Raw genomic sequence first — 22,798 nt, 5'->3', positions numbered from 1 at the left:
CTATTCTACTGAACTCACAAAATCTCTAAAAGTTCATTCATTGTGCTCACACTTTCATCTAAGATGCTTAAATAATCAGCATAATCTAAGTCCAGGAGTGTTTTTCCTCCCCATTTGATTCCGTGGTCTCCCATTGCCTTTCCTGTGCTCCTTAAGACATAGTCCACCAAAATGATTAATATAAAGTGGGATAGATCACAACCATATTTAACTCCTTATTTAATAAAAACCAGCTGCTAACCTCATTTTCAACCTTAACGGCAGCCGTGATATTCGCGTATATAACATTAATCAATTTAATGTATTTGTCTGGTATACCATACAAGGATAATACCTTTGCTAAAGCTCTTCTACCAACAGAATCGAACGCTTGCTCACAATCAATAAAACTGAGGACCAAAGATGTTTGACAACTCAGGAAGTTCTAAATTATTAACCTAAGAGTGAAAATTTGGTTGACACATCTTCTACCTTTTCTAAAACCGCATTGTTCTTCCCTTAAAATTTTGTCTACAGTCTCTCTCAGTCTCAGAAGTATCGTATTGGTAAGTAATTTCCTACCTACGGAGACCAAACTAATGTCTCTACAATTACCACACTCGCTCTTATCACCTTTCTTATACAGTGGTTTAATTAAGATTTTCCTAAAATCATTAGCTACGTCCCCTTTTTCAAAAATCATATTCATAATCTTCATTAACTGATTTCTAGCCTCAGAGTCACCATATTTAAGAAACTCATTTACCACACTATCAGCGACAGGAGCTTTATTATTTTTTAGTACTGTCGCTAATTCTTGCTCACAAAACAAATCTTCCTTCACACTCAAGGAATCACAAACTTTTTCATTTTCTTCTATATCTTTTCCAGCAACTCTATCTCGGTTTAGCACATTCTCAAAATGTTCCGCCCATCTCCCTTTAACTCTTTCCTTATTACTAATTGTGGTCCCCTTCCTATCTTCAACTGGGACAAGTCCAGATTGACTACTCCTCTCAATTTATTAACATGCCAGTACAATATTTTACTATTATTTCGTCTAGCTGCATCTTTCAGAGCCTCGGCAATTTTATCATGGCCTCCACTTCACACCTTCTTAGTACATATTTTAATGCTTTTTCCACTTTCTTTACATTCGTTTTGTTTTCATATGATCTGTGGCTCAGATAAATCTTGTACAAGCCCTTCACCTCTATATCAAACATAAAGCTTTTTCCCTAATATTCCTTGCTGCAGTCATAGCTTTCTTCCCTAAGCTACCATCAGCAACTTCACAATTGGTTTTCTAAAACTATTCTAACCATTTTCAACATTGTCAAACTTCAAACTCTCAAGTTTAGCATTATACTGTTCCTAAAAAATTTCTCTTAGATTCTCACCCTAGAGACTACCAACATCATAACTTACCAAGAGGTCCCTTCGGAAATTTCAGCTTTAAGTTAACCCTATACACTACTAGATGCTGATCTTTAGTTTTAACATCAATAACCTTGGTAAATTGGTAAATTTACAATAAAATTTACAATAAAAAGTTAAATTTGGTGTAGGAAAAGAAAACAGTAATGGCTACAGAGTGATGGAATTTTGTAGGCACAATAATTTAGATATAACTAATGCGGTGTTCGGTCATAAAGTGGCCCATAAGTTAATATGGCATTCTTTAGATGGTAAGACAGCAAACTTTATTGATTATGCTATTGTAAATCAAAGACGGGTAGGATCAATACAAGATACTAGGGTACATAAAAGTGCTTCTATTGATGCTAAAAGATCATCATCTGTAGTGTCTAGTGTCAATTTAAAGCTCAAATTTAGGAAGGGTAACTACCTCCCAGGAAGTTATGATGTTGCCCGACTCCAGGATGATAATTTGAAAGAAACTTTCTTCGAACAGTTGAATACTAAGCTGAAGAGCTGGAGAATACTAAGCTGGAACTCGACAACGTGGAAGATGAATGAAATAATTTTAGGAAAACAATCTGTGAAGCTGCTGATGGTGTATTAGGGAAGAAAGTTGGACCACAGCTAGGAATATTAGTGAAAAAGCATATGTTTAATTGAGAGAAGGAGGGGCTTGTACAAGAATTCTCTCAGTGATAGATCATTAAAAAATTAACTAAGGAGGTGTGATAAAGGCCATGGATAAAATTGCCGAGGATCTGGGAGATGCAGCTAGACGGCAATATAGTAAAATATTGTACTGGGAGTTAATGAATAGAGAGGGAGTAGTCAATCTGGACCTGTCCCAATTAAATATAGGAACGGGGCAACAATTAGTGATAAGAAAAGTGTAACAAGAGCTAAGAGCTCATATGGCACTTTTGACGAGGCGAGAAGAGCTAAGAGCCAAGACATCATATGGTATGAGCTCTAACAAAATTCTATGAATCAATAGATTGATTGAAAAAGGAAAATAAGAGGCTTAATGCCGGTCAGGATTTAAAATAAGAGATCTGAGTCACGATGTCCTTCTAAATATCAAAATTCATTAAGATCCGATCACCCACTCGCAAGTTATAAATACCTAATTTTTTCTAATTTTCCCTCTCTCTCTTTAGCCCCCCAGATGATCGAATCTGGGAAAACGACTTTATCAAGTCAAATTGTGCAGCTGCCTGACACGCCTACCAATTTTCATCGTCCTAGAAGGTCCAGAAGCACCAAACTCGCCAAATCACTGAACCCCTCCCCCCAACTCCTCCAAAGAGAGTGAATCTAGTACGATTCTGTCAATCACGTATCAAGGACATTTTTTTATACTATCCACCAAGCTTCATCCCGATTCCTCCACTCCAAGTGTTTTTCCAAGATTTCCCCCTCTAACCCCCCCCCCCCAATGTCAAAAGATCTGGTCGGAATTTGAAATAAGAGCTCTGAGACATAGATTTCTTCTAAAAATCAAATTTCATTAAGATCCGATCATCTATTCATAAGATAAAAATACCCCAATTTTCACGTTTTCCAAGAATTCCGATTTCCCCCTCCAACTCCCCCCAATGTCACAGGATCTGGTCGGGATTTAAAATTAGAACTTTAAAGCACAATATCCTTCTAAATATCAAATTTCATTAAGATCTGGTCACCCTTTCGTAAGTTACAAATACCTCAATTTTCAAAATTACCCCCCCCCCCCCCAATTCCACCAAAGAGAGCAGATCCGGTCCGGTTATGTCAGTCACGTATCTTAAAAGACAGGTTTCTATTCTTCCCTTCCAGTTTCATCCTGATCTCACCGCTTTAAGTATATTCTAAGATTTCCGGTCCCCCCAACTGCCCTCCCCCCAATTACGCTTGATCCGGTTGAGATTTAAAATAAGAGATCTGAGTTACGATGATCTTCTAAATATGAAGTTTCATGAAGATCCGATTGCTCCTTCGTAAGTTAAAAATACGTAATTTTTTCTTATTTTTCAGAATTAACCCCCCCCCCCCCCGATAGAGCGGATCCGTTCCAATTATTTAAATCACGTACGTAAGACTTCTGCTTATTTTTCCCAGCAAGTTTCATCCCGATCGCTCCAATCTAAGCGTTTTCCACGATTTTAGGTTCCCCCACCCCAAACTTCCCCCAATGTCACCAGATCCGGTCAGGATTTAAAATAAGAGCTTTGAGACACGATATCCTTCTAAATATCAAATTTCATTGAGATACGATCACCCGTTCGTAAGCTAAAAATACCTCATTTTTTCTAATTTTTCAGAAATAACTTCCGTTCCGTTTATGTCAATCATGTATCTAGGACTTGTATTTATTTTTCCCACCAAGTTTCATCCCGGTCCCTCCACTCTAAGTGTTTTCCAACTTTTAGGTTTCCCCCTCCCAAATCCCCCCCAATGTCACCAGATCCGGTCGGGATTTAAAATAAGAGCTTTAAGACACGATATCCTTCTAAACATCAAATTTCATTGAGATCCGATCACCCGTTCGTAAGTTAAAAATACCTCATTTTTTCTAATTTTTCAGAATCCCCCCCCCCCCCTAGCTACCCCAAAGAGAGCGGATCCGTTCCGATTATGTCAATCATGTATCTGGGACTTGTGCTTATTTTTCCCATCAAGTTTCATCCCGATCCCTCCACTCTAAGTGTTTTCCAAGATTTTAGGTTTCCCCCCTCCAACTCCCCCCAATGTCATCAGATCCGGTCGGGATTTAAAATAAGAGCTCTGAGACACAATATCATTCCAAACGTCAAATTTCATTAAGATCCCATCACCGCTCATAAGTTAAAAATACTTCATTTTTTCTATTTTTTCCGAATTAACCGGCCTCCCACTCCCCCCCAGATGATCAAATCGGGAAAACGACTACTTCTAATTTAATCTGGTCCGGTCCCTGATACGTTTGCCAAATTTCATCGTCCTAGCTTACCTGGAAGTGCCTAAAGTAGCAAAACCGGGACCGACAGACAGACAGACCGACAGAATTGGCGATTGCTATATGTCACTTGGTTAATACCAAGTGCCATAAAAAAGATATGGACAGAAAATTACGAGAATATGCCAAACCGAGAAAGATTTGCAGGAAAAGATATAGAGGAAACTGAAAAAGTTCGTAATACCTTGAATGTGAAGGAAAATTTGTTTGTGAGGAGGATGCAGCGACGGTACTAAAAGGATTAAAACATAATATTAGTAATATGATACTTTTTAGACTTAGAGATTCTGTACATAAAGTTTTAAGAAAAGAACGGTGCGGTTTTAGAAAAAGTACAGGATGGGTCGTCAAAATTTTCACTCTTAGGTTAATAATTGAGAAGTGCCTGCTTTATATCCAGACAAATACATTAAATTGATTAGTGCTTGGACGAGAATAACAATGCTGCGATTAAGGTAGGAAATGAGGTTAGCAGCTGGTTTCGTATTAAATCAGGAGTTAAACAGGGTTGTGTTCTATCTCCCTTTAAATGGATCATTTTGATGGATTTTGTCTTAAGAAGCACAGAAAAGGCAATGGGAGGGATACCATGGAATCAAATGGGGAGGAAAAGTTCTCCTGGACTTAGATTATGCTAACGATTTAAGCATCCGAGAAGAGAGCAAAATGAATGAACTTTTAGAGGTTTTGCGAGTTCAAGATGCTGGAATAGGCTTGAAAATAAATGTTAAGAAGACAAAGTCAATAAGGTTAAGAATTAGTGAAGACTAAAAGGTAACATTGGGTAACGAAAAGATTGATCAGGTGACCAGCTCCACTTACCTTGGTGGTATTATTAGTAAAGACGGTGGGAGCACTGAAGATGTTATAAGTAGAATAGCCAAGGCTATTCTACCAGTACAGGACGCGGATCAACATATCTTCTCACGTCTACACCAAAGCGCTTAAGCCGCCTTAGAACCAGACAGCATGAAAGCCCTGACACTTCCAGTATGAATGGAGGCTATGGGCAATCCTGGGCCCATCTTGGTCACAATATGATTTCAGCACTTGGCGATGCTCTTCTATCAACAAAAGTCGAAATCCTGCACAGACAGTCTCAAGCCTATTACCCCCGGCTCATTATACATTCATGCCTACTAATTTTATGCTACTACGGAGACGCAAACCCATAGTAGATGAATTAGTTAAGAAGAAATTTTTCAGCCACAAAACGCCCATTAAAACGGACCAAGCCCAGAAGAATTATCCAATAATCAGAATCCCATGCGAATAATGTGTCGTTTACTAGGTGATAATGGCTTCAAGGGAAGCCACTCCTCAAGTGGGAATAAAGTTGACCGCAAGGTCTCCAGTCTGCACGTACCTCAAAAGGGTCGAGACAGCCCTTTATAGAGACCGTTGTCCATAGATCTGGATGTTACGCCCTGCCGCAGTTATCCTCCTACAGAAAATCCTCTTACGATAGTGTTCTGCATCACCATGCAATTTAAACCATTGCTGGGAGAAGGTTTGTAACTCACGGGACGTGTCGGCACGCCGATGGGCCCTGTTGACTGTACATTTGAGGGATCTTCTTCCTCCTCTACCTGTATTTATGGCCCCGAGCGAGGGTACCCCAGCTTCTAAAATGGACCCCCCTTGGTCCGTGCCTCCTATTGAGGTACCCTATATATTCCCTACACATCCCCTATCGCCAGCTGGGGACTCGCGGAGTGGACTGGGAGAGGTGCCTAAAGAGCAGTAGACTCATAAAGCACTTAACTGGGAGTCGTTCTTAAGAAATTCAGACAGAATTCAAACTTTAGCATAGACAGCGAGGCGTTGAGGAGGAGCAACCCCCCTCACATGCGTAATAATGTCTGTTCGTATCAAGTTTGACTGTTGCTCCTTACTTTCAGTTGAAAAACTTATGTTTTTTTAAATTTAATTTCTGATCGTTTGTTAAGCAATGCTATAAATCTGGCTACACCTCCAACAAAAAATCCCTTCTCCTCACAGATTTAATTCTCAAGAAAATTTAATCCTGGTAAAAACTTACCCCGGACAACTAACCTTAACATCTCAACGCGTAAAATTAAGTAGTCAATGTGAAAGCAAGCCATAAGAAGAATTTCGTATAGGAATCCTGGCGAATTCCCCTAGTGTAAAATTTCCCCAGAAAAATTCCCACCTCATGGAAAATTATCTTCATCGAAAATCCCATCAGCAGAAAATCCCCCCCCCCCCACAAAAAAGTGTATGCGTACTTCCCAATAGCAAACACTATACGTAAAGAATGGGCAAAGACCTTTCCCCACGGGATCTGGGAGGCCGTAATATCTCCAAAGGTATAATTATTTCGGCCTTTCAACTATGCTGAACAAAATGGCTATCTCAAAAATTTGATCGGACCACTTGGAGAAAAAAGGGCACCGGAGTGGGCCTAGTTGCCCTCCACTTTTTGGTCACTTAAAAAGGGCAGTAAAACTTTTAATTTCCGTTCGAATGAGCCACCCAATGGTATTCTAGGGCCATTGGGTCAAAATGATCGCCCCTGGGAAAAAATAAAATAAAAACAAACAAATAAATACAAATCCGTGATCTTTCTTCAGGCAAAAAATACAAAATTCCATGTTTTTTTTTTAGATAGGAGCTTGAAACCTCTACAATATGGTTCTCTCATACGCTGAATCTGATCTTGGTATTTTTATTAAGATTCTATGACTTTTAGGGAGTTTTTCTCCCTTTTTTCGAAAATCAGGCAAATTTTCTCAGGTTCATAACGTTTGATGGGTAAGACTATACATGATGAAACTTACATACTTAAAATCAATATAAATTTCGTTTCTTTGATAATTTAAAAAACTCCGTTTTTTAGAGTTTTTTTTTTCCTTATAGTTTCGGCTCCTATCTGTCCACTCTGCCCACATCCTGTACCCAATTTGCATTTTTGGAGTTTTAGAGAACATCACAAAATAGGGATTTTGTTCATTTTTCAATCGGAGAAATAGACCTAAATACAGAATTTCACAATATCTTTTTTAAAGTCCGTTTTCTTCCCATCTAGGAACTTCGTCAATAGGACAAATTTTTGAAATTCTTGAAAAGCTGTTTTCTGACTGCGTTTGGTAATTCTTGCGTGTCCACGCTAGTTTTCAGATGTGGAAAATAGACAAGAGCTGATTCCACCATTCCGAGTCCACCATTGGACGCACCGACTCATGATTAAGGGTGGGTTCCTGAACTCAACTGTCATTAAAGATAATTAATAATAACTCATTTTATTGTTCATAATTGTGTGTTATAATGGATAACACACAATTTTAAGCTATTTGTGTAATTATAAATTCAAAACGGACTATAAGTATTAGCGTCTTTGACGTATCGTAAGCATTTTAGGGGCTATTTTTTTTATCTACCAGTTTGTGATGAGAGGTAGTGACTAATGATCTTTCATGATACATGAAGCATACCCTAAGGAAGATCTATTGACTTTACTGTAGATAGTAGATTTGGCAGAGAACAGCTGAAACACTATCTCAAATATTTGGGTGCGACATTCCAGGGTAAATTTTTCGCAGCTCATATTATTGACTTACCAATAAAGTGAACATACCACTCGATGCCTTTTTATGTTCTTCACGAATATAATAATCGCTTCTATCGCAAATTCAAATTTAAGCACTTTTTGCCCTAATCTAACATAACTAACCTAACTTAGCTATAAGTAATTTTGGCGCTGAGAAAAAGTAGCATTATTTTATCAAAAACGACCAAAAACGCATACTTGAATTGAAAATTCGGCGTCAAGGAAGAAGAAAACGGCATAAACGGCAAAATAAAATTTATTTATCCAACTTAATCGCGGAGAATCAGTGCTTGTGGATTATATAACATTAAAAAAAGGGATTTATAATGAAACAGTAAGTTTGAGACAAATGTTTTAAAGTTTAAGACCAATGTTTTAAGCCTTTTTTATACCCCATATTTTGGTCATTTTCAAGAACTCAAAATGTGCTTAAATTTGAGTTTTCAATAGAAGCGATTATTATATTCGTAAAGAAAATAAAAAAAGGCATCGAGTGGTATGTTTACTTTATTGGTAAGTCAATAATATGAACTGCGAAAAATTTACCCATCCCTGGGCTTTTTCTGTTAAAAAAAAGATTATGCTTTTCCGAAAAAAAAACAAACTAAGCGTATGATGTTTCGGTCTCAGAAAATTCTATATTGTTTTATTTTCACCAAAAAGCAAAATAGCTCTCTTTTTTATTTTCAACAAGAAGTAGAAGATTGGGTAAAATTCTAGTTAATTGACTTCTTGCCATCTCGGAAAGGGTTCAGGCTAGGAAAATGAAACTTTCAGGGATGGGTCTACAGGCTAAAGTATGTCCCGGGAAGGTATTTTAAAGTACCCACCTCTACTCCTTCTCCCTCTAGAGGGCCCTAAAATTTGTCTACATGACAGGTCTATACCTATTGAAATTTTGACAAAACAACATTTTACCTTAATTTTCAGTTACTAGTTGCTTTTTTTCTGCCTTTAGTTCTGAAGATGCAATTCCTGTTATTTGAATAGAATTCTGAGCCATATCAATGTTTTTTTTTCAAAATTTAAGAAATGTATTTACATATCTTGAAGACCTTATAAAACTGAATTAAGCAAAGTTATGAAGCTGAAAACAATTTAGTTGTACTTCAATTAAGCAGAAAATCTATTTTGCAAGATTTCACTTTTATAGCACACATATTTTTAAAGGTCATCAAAGGTCAAGCCCCTCTAGAGGGAGAAGGAGTGGAGGCAGTTGCTTCAAAATACCTTCCTGGGACATACTTTAGTCTGTAGATTCATCCCTGAAAGTTTCATTTTAACCTAAACCCTTTCTGAGATAGCAAGAAGTCAATTAACTAGAATTTTACCGAAGATTGATGCAAAGGGAGGACGGGGAGGGAGAATGCATATCTAGAAGAAACTGAGTGGAAATAGGACCTAAAAGAGCGCAAATGTGCCTCTAAAGTAAAACCATAGACTTCTTCTTAAACTGCTGCCTAGAGGTGGACAACCAATTTTAACGGGCCTAAAGACTCTCTTGTGAGTGCACCCCCCAATTTAACCCTTATATTTCAGATGCATTATTGGTGTCGTTATAATTGTAATAAACGGAAAATGTTTAAAATATATTTGGTATTCATGAAAGCGCAAATGACGCAATAGATTTTCAAGAAGGCTTAAGCTTGAAGGGTGGCAGAACCTTACTTTCCTTTGTAGATAATTTCTGTTCATTATAAGCTTGTCTTAATTATTCATTTTAAATTCTCATCCCTTGGAATTTTAATACTATCTTAGCTTTTGAAACCAATTCTTTTTTTCTGTGTTTATATTTACAATAAGAGGGCCATTCTCATAGATGCCGTTTAGAGATGCCATTGGAAACATGTTTCCCCTGCAGTTCAATATCAATTAAATTAGCAAGTATACAGTCTGTCAAAGTTTGTATTTCTCCTCCCAGAATCCTCACTTACTCCCCCCTTCCACTATCTTCAAAAACCACATAATCTTCCTTAAACTGGTAATACACGGCGAAAACTCCAAACTTTGAATACAGTTTGTTTCAAATGAATTCTACTTATTACCAAAACAGCTGTTGAAAAAGAAGAGTTAAAAAGGGCGGATGATGAGGTGATTTAGAGAGAGAGAGCTGCATGCTTTCAAGGCCATATTTTGGAAAATTCTATCATGCCTCGACAAGCAGGTTAATTGTTATTTTTTATGCTTAACTCACCGGTAGGACATTAGACGTCGCCTGAAATATTTAATAGGTAAATTTATAATTGAAACAAAAAAGCGACAGAAAAAGTAGGAAAAAAACTGAGGTGTTGAAAGTGATAGAAACTACATGTTTCAGAGGGAATATGAACCTTAATACAACATATTGATGTACAGATGCGGTTGATGTATCGAATACTAGGCTGTACTGGGGTTGGTTTTGGGAACCTGTTAACCTAGATTTTGGGCACAATTCATAGTTGATTGATCTATGAGTTTTCTCTTGGGATAAATAATACAATTGCTATACAATAGTACAATAAATAGTACAATCGAAATTAATTTATTCAATTCAAATCAATGTTTAATACTGATTTTATCAGCAGACTTTAAGCCTTTCTTAAAAGCTTTGATTGTCTTGCTACTAAAAAAATGTGTTCACTCTGAATCGGTCATTTACAATTACAGCTAAAAATTTCGTTGGGAGGAGGAGGAAGATAATGAATATAGTTGAAACTGCGATAAAAGAGATAAAAATAAGCAAAAGGAGAAGAAATAAAAATAATAGAGAACTGTAAAAAAACATTGATGTAACAATAACAATACCTCGTCGTATTAATTTAAGAATCATTTTCATGGTTTTGAATACAAAACCCTTAAATTTACTAATAACAATAAAAATATTTGAAAAAATCATAACAAATTTTCCTCCCAACTTCCTAAAAAGTAAACAAGAATTACTTTGCCTACTACCCACAAAAAAAATTAAATTTTCTAAAACTAGAGAATGGCGCGGGGGAAGAAAGAGACGGAGAGAGAGTGAAAAAGAGGGAGAGAGAGATGGAGAGAGAGAGAGATTCACATTGAGGATTAATATACATAAAAATGATTTTCGCTTATAATATTTAATTCCAAGTTCAGGTCTAATTATTCTTCAAACAACCAAAACCCCTACGCTTACCCACTGCGGTCTTGAAGTAGGGCATTCGGAGACAAAAATGTTTCTTTAAATTCTTTTTAAAAGTAGTTTTTTTATTTTTCTCATTTTAGTATTTCACAAATCTTAATATCATTTTCACCCCTCACTTTAAGGATACTAACGATTCATAGTTCATACTAACGATTCTCGCTAGTTACTCTTAATAGCGAGACCCCGTCTACCCCTCTTTCATTATTTTTTTTAAACCTGTCAAATTAACCCATAACAAGACGGAGCGCTTGAGAAAAAAAGGAGATGGAGAACAAATTAAAACTACAAAATGACAGAAAAAACTAAAAAGGGATCCAAAAATCCGAAACAAAAATTGTGAATAAAACCACTGAATCAGCAGATGGGACCAGACAAATAAATCATCTTGTCTATTGTGCATCGCTTTCAAAAACCCACAAACAATACCACTCCCTACGGCTGTCTTGAATACATCGAAAAACTATAGCTTCCTCTGTAAACGGGTAGGCTATTGGCTCTCTTTTACCATATCGCAATATACAATAGTTAATCAAAAACTTAAAAAAAGATGTTTGTGAATTTGTGCAAGCCGTCAGATGAAGACAGAGTTTCAGAGGTCTCGAAGCAGCTCCAATACGATACAATGGAGCATAACTAGATTAAGCCTAAAATGAAGCCAAATTGAAAATGAAGCCGTAGGAATATTGAAAAGTCGCTAAGCTCGCTTATGCTGGAATTTATTCGAAAAAAGGGAAAAAGAAGCGAAACTAGATGGTCGCCTCAACATCTAAGATACAAAACACACGAAACATAATAGACAAAATAGGAAAAGATAAGGCAAATATTATGAAAAACTGCTAAAATTGGAAACTCAAGTTAGTACCAGAGCCAAAAAAAGATAAATAATAATAATAATAAAAAAAAAATAGACAAATCTATTTTGGTGCTTCCAAGTAAAATTATAATCTGTCTTTACTTTTTTCTAAAATTACATTTCAAACCTTTTTTTATTATTTATGAATAAGTTAATAAATGCGCTATGCTATTCATTTGTTTCATAAATCAATATTGTCAGCTTAATACGCACTGCTAATCAGCTCTCTGGCCCATATAACATACAAGTCAATTTCATTAGTTAAGCTCGGCACGGCAATACTATTCTCTCTTTGGCTCTACCGTTTAATTACCGTTTAATACCGTTTAATTTCAATCAAAATCTGATGCCACCATCCCTCTACTCCTAAGAATAGATGTTACCAAAAGGTGCATTTAAGGGGCTTTAAATGGTGGAACGTCAAACTCCACTAATATCAGGGCTATCTCACATGTGGGCTGCTTTAGTAGAGCAAAGATTATTTTATATCTTGTTAAAATCACCATTGTGCAATAATTTTGGCAATAAACAACTGCAGGAGCCTGCAGGCTGACACTCCGCCCCTTCCCCAACTTCACTAGTATAGAAATGTTGTCTTTAAGATTCTTTCATTCTACGCCGTAGAATCATTCACAGTGGCAAAAGTTAAGGCTTTATGCAACGTTACTAATCTTACTGATCAAAACTTGTCGGTAACGTAGATAGTGCCGAGTAGAACTAAGCTCTACACACAATTTTATTTTAGGCAAGTGTATATGCCGTTACTGAAAAGTCAAAATAGTTACAAAGAAAATAGATTTTTTTTTGCCTCATAAATTAATAAATTTTGAAATTGATTTAGAGCAAAAGCTATGCTGATACAATAATTACAAAACCATCATCCGAGATTGAAACTCTATTTCCATTTCACACTTTAAATTTTAAAATAATTTGTTTAAAATAATTATCATGATTCTAAATGATCATATTGAAGGTTTTATGGGTTCTTACTTTAACCTAACCTGATAGGACTTGCTTAAGCGTGAAATGTTATATTTCACGTAACATAGCTTAGCCACTTTCACACTACGTATGTATGTAAATTGTAAAATATGAAATGAAAATCGTAATAAAAATGAAATGAAAAAGGTATAAAATATTTTTTAAATATGAAAAAGGGACAAAAAAAAAGAAAGAAAAAAGTCATTGACCAAGTTAGGGAAAAGCTATCAAGTATATTTACCTTGGTATATCCGACGGGGGAGGGGGTAGTTGAATTGGATCCTGGGATGCCTCCAACTGTTGTATTAATGCTGTTTGCTTATGAATTGCAGCATCCGCGCTTGGTATGTAGACAATCCTTAAAGTATAATAGAATAAGTAAATAAATAAACATAGGACAAAGTAAGGGTATTGTTAAAACCTTCAATTCTAAGAAACTATACTTCTGTGCTCAGACTTAACCAGCTTTCAAAAATATGTATAGACTAGCTTACGCTTCAAAAAAGTTAATTTTGAACTGGAGACTGAAGGCTCTAAAATCTGTTCATTATCCATATACAGAAAGCATACTATGGAACAAGACAATTACACAAACTAACCGATCCATGAGTACACAGATTTGACCAAAGGGGGTGTTCTAGAATGAAAAAATACTTCCCAACCTTTATTTTTAGTTTCATTGGGCGAAAATTCTGTGAAACGTTTCTAGGTAAATAATATATCCTAGCAGCGGATACAGAATTAATGTTTTGAGGACACGATCAAAACTGGGGCTCCCCATTACTAACTTGTCCGTTCACCCCTTAATTAGTCTAACTTTTGGCCTTTTGGGGAGGCCTGCCCCTTACATCCCCCCAAGATCTATCCCAGTCTCTACCCCTTCCATAATACTAACCTTATTGTCTGTTAAGCTTTAGTTAGAAAAATTAGGCAGCAAAATAATCGTATATTCCAAGTAAAATTTGAACGACAAGAATATATCGGAATAACTAAATTAAATAATTCAAGAAAACGACTAGGAAATAAACTTGAAAGGCTTCCTCCGCGCAGAAGCAACAGAAACCAATTTTAAAAAGATATACTTCAAGGAAAAAAAAAATATAAATAATGAATTAGGCATCTACTTGTGTTTTAATGTGAGGAAGAATAATCACGTTACATGAGAGAAGTAGAGAAGAGAAGAGAAGAGAGAGGGGAGAGAGATAAAGAGAGAGAAAGAGAGAAAGAGAGAAAGAGAGAAAGAGAGAAAGAGAGAGAGAGAGAGAGAGAGAGAGAGAGAGAGAGAGAGAGAGAGAGAGAGAGAGAGAGAGAGAGAGAGAGAGAGAGAGAGAGATTTGCTCGATTTTTGTCCAAAGCAGAAAAAAAATGAAATATTCTTCCACGAGAAAACTTTTTTTCATCAGGTGATTGGAAATCCTGCGAGATTTCCTCAGGAGATTGAAATGCAATAAGCAGTATTGAACACGGAGCTAGGCCTATATTTAGTTTTATAGGAGGTAAGCTAGTAGCCTTAGACTCTCTTCGCAAATTTAATTTCTAAAGCAGCAAGAAATGTAAAAGTACATAATATTGTCTTCTTTCCAAAATACAAAATTCCTTGTGATACTATTAGACTTCACTCTATCAGATTAAATATAAAAAAAAAATTTCAACTAAAAATAAGGAGCAAACTTAAAACTTAAGCGAACGGAAATTTTTTCTGTATATTAGGGGGGTTGATTCTTAGGGGTTGATCCAGAAGTCGTTCTTAAAGAATTGCGACAGAATTCAACCTTTAGCTTAACGATCGAGGTGTTGAGGAGGAGCAGCCCCCTCATCTACGTAAAAATTTCTTTTTGTTTTAAGTTTTAATGTTGCTCCTTACTTTCAGTCGAAAAAAAACGTGTTTTTATTTAATTTCTGATAATTTTTTTAATAATGCCAGGGAATCTGGCTACATACCCAAAGGAAAATCCCTAAGGAAAATCCCTAACTCTCACAGCTATATCCACTATACAATGCAATCCTGGTGAAAATTTTATCCCGAACAATTACCCTTAACATCTCCACGCCTTAAATTGAGTCGGCAAAGAGAAAGCAAGACATGAGAAGAATTTCTTATAGGAATTCTGGTAAATTCCCCCAGTGTAAAATTTGCCCTGAAAAATTCACCCCCTGGAAACTTCCCTCTCCAGAAAAATTATACCCGTGGAAAATACCACCAGCAGAAAATTCACCCCCTCACACCCAAATATTTATCCATACGTTCCAATAACAAATACTATACGTAAACAATGGTCAATTTTTTTCAACGCAAAGACCTTTCCCCAAGGACTGTGGGGGGTCAAGATATCTCCAAACCCATAGTTATTTGGCCTTTCAACTATGCTGAACAAAATGGTTATCTTAAAATTTTGATCGGATGATTTTGAGAAAAAGGGCGTGGGAGGGGGCCTACTTCCCCTCCAATCTTTTTGGTCACTTAAAAAGGGCATTAGAAATTTAAATTTCCGTTCGAATGAGTCCTTTCCTCATATTCTAGGACCATTGGGTCAAAACGATCACGCCTGAAAAAAAAAAAAAAAACAAACAATAAGATAATAAACACGCATCCGTGATCTTTCTTATGGCAAAAATACTAAACTCCACATTTTTGCAGATATGAGCTAGAAACCTTTACAATAGGGACCTCTAATACGCTGAATCTGATGGTGTGATTTTCATCTAGGTTCATTAAACTTAATGAAACTTAATCAACATATTTGAAATCAACATAACAAGCCAATTCTTTTGATGCATCTATTGGTATCAAAATTCCGTTTTATCGAGTTTCGATTACTATGGAGCCGGGTCGCTCCTTCCTTAAAGTTCGTTACCACGAATTGTTTGATACCATTGTCAGGAGCTTATACAAACAAAACATAAGTAGAACAATAGTAAACATTTTTCTACATGACAGTGGAATACGATCTTTAAATGGATATTTCGACCCTATATCCAAGGGTGGTCCTCATCAAAACAAATATAAAGAAACTCACTTTAAAATCGCGTTATTACTTCAGGGATGTTCCACCAGGACAAGTACATCAAGTGAGGTGAAAAAGGGTAATTCATTCGATTGAAGTAAAAGAAGTTAAAAACAAGTTTTCATTGCTAATCTTGCCCTTTTGGCAGTTAGCCTCAACGGCCTTTCTGTAACAGGCTCATTGGTATTGATATTGGTTCTGTTATATAATTTGTTAAATGATTTTTAACTGAATTTGTGTATAAGGCATTTAGTGAGTAATCCGCCAACCCCTATTTAAAGAAATAATGTTATTTAGTTTGAGTCTAATTTCAATTGCTTCTCAAAAAACTGTTTTATTCCTAAATCATTGCTAATAAGGGATGTTTCTTCAGAAAGTATCTTATATGCTAGGGTTATCAAAAATATGGTTACTTAAACCAGAATCAAAAGTAATATTAGTATTTAAAGCTTTAGTTGTATTGTCTTTGTGTTGTTGTAAGCGTTTTTCTAAATTCAGATCGGTTCTAGCAACACAGTAGTTATCATAGTCCCATGGTATTTGATAAACCCCTCTTTGGCGAGTAACTGGGGTTTTACCAGAGTTATAGGAAGTTCATAGTTTTAAAATTATTAGTTAATACTACACACATACATACAAACACACTTTTTAAATACTAAATGCAGTATTTAACACTACATAGTATAAACCACATACAAAATTTTTTAAATTTGTAGGGACTTTTGGGATATATGGAAGATATATATAAGGAAAATAATATAATTTATGGAATATCTCGGATATATTTGGGCACTTGGCAGGAGCCTCATAAGATAAAAGACCCTTGATTTTACGGGAATGTATTTCCAGTCTACGGCTGATTGTATTAGTAATAAAGACAATAGGATACCCGTTTCCAAAAAAGTATGTCTCTGATGAAGTTTAAATTCATGCGTGATATGAGATTCAGAGCAAATGTTAAGGGCACGATCGACGAGAGATGTAAAAAGATATCTTTTAGCTTGTGGGGGGTGATTTGATTTTAAATGAAGATATCTGTTGTTTTGTGTGGGTTTTTATAAACAGTAAAATCCAGTTTATCGATTCTACAAATAGTTAATACATCCAACAACGGTAATTCATTTGCAATTTCAATTTCTAAGCTAAACTGTAAATTTCTGTCATATGTATTAAGGTGATCTAAAAAGTCCCGAAGTTCATCTTCCCCATGATTCCAGAGTGCTCATCTAGCAATTCTAGATTAGGACATCCAGGTAACGTCCCCAATAGATATGTTTAAAAAAAATTGAATTTTAAGACCAGTTCTCGAGATCTTCTACATAAATGTTCGCCTGTAACCCGGACAGAGGTGCCTCCATTGATAGACCCTTTATTTGGTGACAAAAATAATTACAGAACTGAAAATACATTGAATAATTATTAGCAATGATTTATGCATAAAACAGGTTGTTCGAGAATCAATCAAAATCAGACTCAGATTAAATAACAATATTTCTTTAGATAGGGATTTGGGGGAGTACTCACTAAATGCCTTGCGCAAAAATTTAATTAAAAACGATTTAACAAATTATATTAAAAAACTAGCAAACAATACCACTGAACCTGTTACGAAAAGAACTTTGAGGCTAGCTGTCGAAAAGGCAAGATTAACATTGAAAGCTTGTTTTTAACTACTTTAATTTCATTCGAATGAATTGTCTTTTTTCACCTCTCTTGATGCACCAGTCCTGGTTGAACTTCCCTGAAATAATGATGCTGCGAATGTTCTAAAAATATTTTAGTTCTAAAATCATACTTTAATGTTCTTCAATATTTTTTAATTTGTTTTGCTAAAGACGGCCCTTGGACATAGGGTCGAAATATTCATTTAAAGTTCGCATTCCACTGTCTTATAGAAAATTTTCCCCTATTGTGCAACTTGTGTTTTGTTGTTTATAATGCTAAGACAGAAAGGTCTTAATCTCTATTGAGGAGTGTGTCCATAAGGACGTGGGCCTAACTTCTCTGATTCATAAACTAGTTTCAAAAATACAAATAAAAGAATCTAAGTCTCCTAAAAAGCTAAAGTATTTGTCGACTCGTAAATTGGTCTTAAGAAAACGCAGGTGAAAACAACCCTTACTTGAGACCGTTAGACGCAGTCGAAGGAAGACAAATCCCTTACTCTTCTGGTACCTCCTCCCTCCTGAACAGAAATTCTTATAGCAAGCCCCTGATAAGAACAAAGACATGGATACGATCCTGATAACTGTGCTTTCCTTTCAAAGTAACTAACCTCCTCTTGGGTTTTACGTAATGCAAAATTTATTAGAGCATTTCAAGTGAAGGGCGACTCTTTCAATGCTTATTATAATAAAACTCGACAATAATAAAATAATTCGGGGAAGGGTAATAAATAATTCAAAAACAAATTTTATTTGATAATTTAAATAAGAAGTGCACAGGAATCTGACAAAATTTAAGATTTTAGGGGAGGGGGCAGGCCTCACAAACCATGGGGGGGGGGAGGTACAGAGAACTATCCAATATCTTCCCCACATAAAGGAGCATTTCATTAGATGCCTCATCAGAATTTCACATCGAATCATGAAATTAGAATCACAAATCCTGAATCAAGTTAACATGTTCAATTGTTTGCTACAGAATATGTCGAATACATTCTTTACCTCTTAAAGCCCTCAGTACGTGTCTCATCAGAATTTAATTTATACTGGTAGCACTCGTTCAAAACATTTCCAATTTTTGCCTTAGTTTCGAACCTGGATTTTCTGTTTTATCCTGTTTTCGCACCTCAGCTTCATATTTCTTTTATATTCACTGATCCAAATATTCAAAGTAAAAAAAATGCTACTAATTACCGACATATGCTTGTTAAAAATAGCACCCCCTCTCCCTGCCCCATCATTCAAATTCTTGCAGCTATAAAAATCGTACATCCAGAAAAGAGGGAAATTACCTGAAACTATTTGTCAGGTTTGTCAAATAAAAATAAAAATAGAAAACAGAAATAGTTAATACTTACATGAAACGACAGAAAAAAACAACAACAACAAAATGCAGTCAAAACTAAAGATGTAAATCTTGAAAACAACAGATTAAAAGCCAGTAGGAAGAAAAGGAAGAAGAAAAACAATTAAACAAAATGAAGGTGTATCACAGCGTTAAAAAAAAGCAATGAATTTAAACAATAACAATGAAAAAAAGGAGAGAAACTAAAATAAAAAGAGAATTAAAAGAAAAAATCAAACAAATAAAGAGAAGAACTACTCAATGTAAAAACCTCGGAAGTAGAACACACAATCAATAAATAGAATAAATCATTATCATCAATGAATAAATACAATCAATAAACTACTCCTCTCAACAATATAAAAGCAACAGAGGCAAATATTCGTTTGATTGTTGTTCTTCTTTTCCTTCCTACTGGCCATTGTTCTTGGTCTTCCTACTGGTGATTGTTATTCTTCTTCCTAATGGCCATTGTTCTTCTTCTTCCAACAGGCCATTTACGCATTGTTTTCAAGGTTTAATTCTTTTATTTTTTCATGGAGGAACAGTTCGGTTTCGGATATTTTGAAAAATACACATGTGATATGCATATTTTTCTTTTTAGTAGCAAGTTTTGATTTATTTTTATCCGATTTCTAAGAAAAAGCATTTTTTTTTTTGCACGTGTTTTAGACAAAAGCGTCTATATAACAACACAACTACTAAGTTTCACGCAAAAATAAACGACTGTCATCTAGAGAATAAATTCGAAAAACATACGAGATGTCAGTGCTGACCAGCTGAGTTCTACGGAGAACTGCCCGAGCTTGTGCGTTAGTAGCAAATCGCATGCTTTCATTATTGACGGTAATGATATAATCTCCAGGACGAAGTCGGTTATCCTTCCAGACGGCTCCATTTTTGGTAATTCCTGTTACAGTAACTCCATTTACGCCTTGATCAACTACTTCGACGCTTATTCCTGGAATAGAAGTAAGGAAATCAGCACATTAAACACGAGCGTCATCTTGTAAGAATCTTGGAGGGAGTAACGAAGGACGTTGATAAGACAGAGCAGGTGGTCGCTGCAACCCAGCAAGAATGAACTTAGGCCTTTAGTAAAAGAAAAACAACAACAACAAAAACCAAAAAAATCAACGCTCTTTAAAAACTGTGTAGTGATAAAAAATTACCATTTGTAACTCATTCAGGAGTTGGCAGCTATTACTTCAGTTATTCACAGTAGCAAAAGTTTGTTTAGAAAACAAATGGGTGCGAATTTCAAAAAATAGCCTGAAACCGCTCGAAAATGGAGTGGATTTAAACATAAATTATATCATTGGAATCACCATAGCCGAAAAACCCACAAAAGATAATTTTGATTAACAAGGGAAATCACTTTTTTGTATGGATAACACTGATGTGTACTCTTTTTGTTCTTTTTTTTGTAACTACTAGTAGGGAACTGGAACATCATAGAGAGCTATTTAACGACTCATTTGAAAGGACATTACAATATATACGTTTTTTTTTTAGTAAAAAAAATCACTTGTCCAGGATTACTCTTTCTAACAAGAGCTAAAAGCTCATATGACACTTGTGACGAGGCAAGAAGAGCTAAGAGCCAAGAGATCATATGATATGAGCTCTAGAAAAATTCTATGAATCATTAGATTGATTTAAAAGGAAAATAAGAGGTTTAATGCCTTCAGTATTTAAAATAAGAGCTCTGAGTCACGATGTCCTTCTAAATATCAAAATTCATTAAGATCCGATCACCCACTCGTATGTTATAAATACCTAATTTTTCCTCTCCCTTTTGCCCCCCAGATGGTCGAATCCGTGAAAACGACTTTATCAAGTCAATTTGTGCAGCTGCCTGAAACGCCTACCAATTTTCATCGTCCTAGCACGTCCAGAAGCACCAAACTCGCCAAATCACTGAACCCCTCCCCCAAACTCCCCCGAAGAGAGCGAATCCAGTACGGTTCCGTCAATCACGTATCAAGGACATTTGCTTATTCTATCCACCAAGCTTCATCCCGATTCCTCCACTTTAAGCGTTTTCCAAGATTTTTGGTTTCCCCCTCCAACTCGCCCTATGTCACTAGATCTGGTCGGGATTTAAAATTAGAGCTCTGAGACACGAGTTCCTTCTAAATATCAAATTTCATTAAGATCTGGTCACCCGTTCTTGAGTTAAAAATACCTCAATTTTCCTATTTTTTCCGAATCAACACCCCCCCAACTCCCCCAAAGTGAACGGATCAGTTCCGATTATGTCAATCACGTATCAAGAACTTGTGCTTATTCTTCACATCAAGTTTCATCCCGATCTCTCCACTTTGTGTTTTTCAAGATATCCGGTTTCCAAAATTTTTGTTTCCCCCTCCATTCCCCTGTGTCTCCGAATCCGATTCGAAATGAAAATGAAACATCTGAGACATTAGATCTTCCTATATATCAAGTTTCATTAAGATGCGATCACCCATTCGTAAGATAAAGAAACCTCCATTTTCACGTATTCCAAGATTTCCAGTTTCCCTTTCCAACTCCCTCAACTGTCACCGGATCTGGTCTTGATGTAAAATAAGAGCTCTGAAGCACAAGATCCTTCTAAATATCAAATTTCATTAAGATCTGATTACTGGTTCGTAAGTAACAAATGCCTCATATTTTCTAATCTTTCTCAATAACCCCCCCCCCCCCCAACTCCCCCAAAGAGAGTGGATCCAGTCCGGTTGTGTCAGTCACGTACCTTGGACTTGGTGCATATTCTTCCCACCAAGTTTCATCCTGATCTCTCCACTCTAAGCGTTTTCCAAAATTTCCGGTTCCCTCCAACTCCCCCTAATGACACTGGATCCGATCGAGAATTATAATAAGAGATCTGACTTACGAGGTCCTTCTAAATATGAAATTTCATTAAGATCCGATCACTCCTTCGTAAGTTAAAAATACCTAATTTTTTCTAATTTTTCCGAATTAACCGTCCCCCCACTCCCCCCCAGACGGTCGAATCGGGGAAACAACTATTTCTAATTTAATCTGGTCTGGTCCTTTGATATGACTGCCAAATTTCATCTTTCAAGCTTATCTGGAAGTGCCTAAACTAGCGAAACCAGGACAGACAGACAGACCGACCAACAGAATTTGCGATCGCTATATCTCACTTGGTTAATACCAAGTGCCATAAGAAATAGAGCAAAAAATTCAGTTCCCAGAAAGAACGGGCCAGAAATAGGGTCAACAAGATTTGATTTTTTTCTGATTGACTTGAAACTTTCAAGAAACGTTGCCTCGATTACGAAAAGGAATGCAAAAGGAAAAATGACAAAACATAGAAAATATGAAATTTCCTATCTTCTCAATAGTGGCTACAGACTTCTCATATATTTTGGATTTCAGTGCACAATTTCCTTTCGTATCCTACCCCTTTCCTGGGAGATGATTAAATATTTTGAAAATCAAATTTTAATGTGCTAAAAGCTTTTGATAAGCAACTTTAAAATTAGTATATTTTGCATACTTAAAATGAGTATAAATAATAAATTTTGCTATTACATATTTTGTTATCAAAACGTCAATTTTGGAGTATCGGTTTCTAAATATCGATCCCCTGAAGACGGACTAGAGAAACGTCAAAGAAAGAACAGTTGTTTTCCCTGCCCGGGTAGCCAAAAGAGAGACACGGGCAAGTTTCTCAACCTTTGATGACCTCTTTCTATAATTCTAGCGTTATTTTTAACACTTTTTTCTTTTTATTGTTCTGTAGAATAATTGGCACATTTCTTAGAACTGTTGACAAAGGGTCAAAGTAGCCTTAATAAACATAGTAAAAAAATACCTTTAAATTTGTCAAGTTTTTCTGCTCTTC

At 35.9% G+C, this 22,798-nt stretch overlaps 1 protein-coding gene across 4 annotated transcripts in view; it reads right to left on the bottom strand.

Annotated features, from left to right (window-relative positions):
• LOC136026265 (multiple PDZ domain protein-like) overlaps nucleotides 1–22,798 on the bottom strand; it is a 448,978-nt gene that overhangs the window by 135,967 nt on the left and 290,213 nt on the right. For 3 of the 4 annotated variants that reach the window (XM_065702652.1, XM_065702654.1, XM_065702655.1), the window contains exons 23-25: nucleotides 19,702–19,903; nucleotides 13,170–13,286; nucleotides 10,141–10,161 (exon numbers count right to left, since the gene is read on the bottom strand). In XM_065702652.1, the coding sequence (XP_065558724.1) occupies nucleotides 10,141–10,161; nucleotides 13,170–13,286; nucleotides 19,702–19,903 (340 nt within the window). The remainder of the gene's footprint in view (nucleotides 1–10,140; nucleotides 10,162–13,169; nucleotides 13,287–19,701; nucleotides 19,904–22,798) is intronic. The other variant, XM_065702653.1, reaches the window with a different exon arrangement.

Source organism: Artemia franciscana, chromosome 4, assembly GCF_032884065.1.
Source record: "Artemia franciscana chromosome 4, ASM3288406v1, whole genome shotgun sequence".
In the NCBI taxonomy this organism is placed as follows: Eukaryota; Metazoa; Arthropoda; class Branchiopoda; order Anostraca; family Artemiidae; genus Artemia; species Artemia franciscana.
This window is presented reverse-complemented; position numbering and strand designations above follow the sequence as displayed.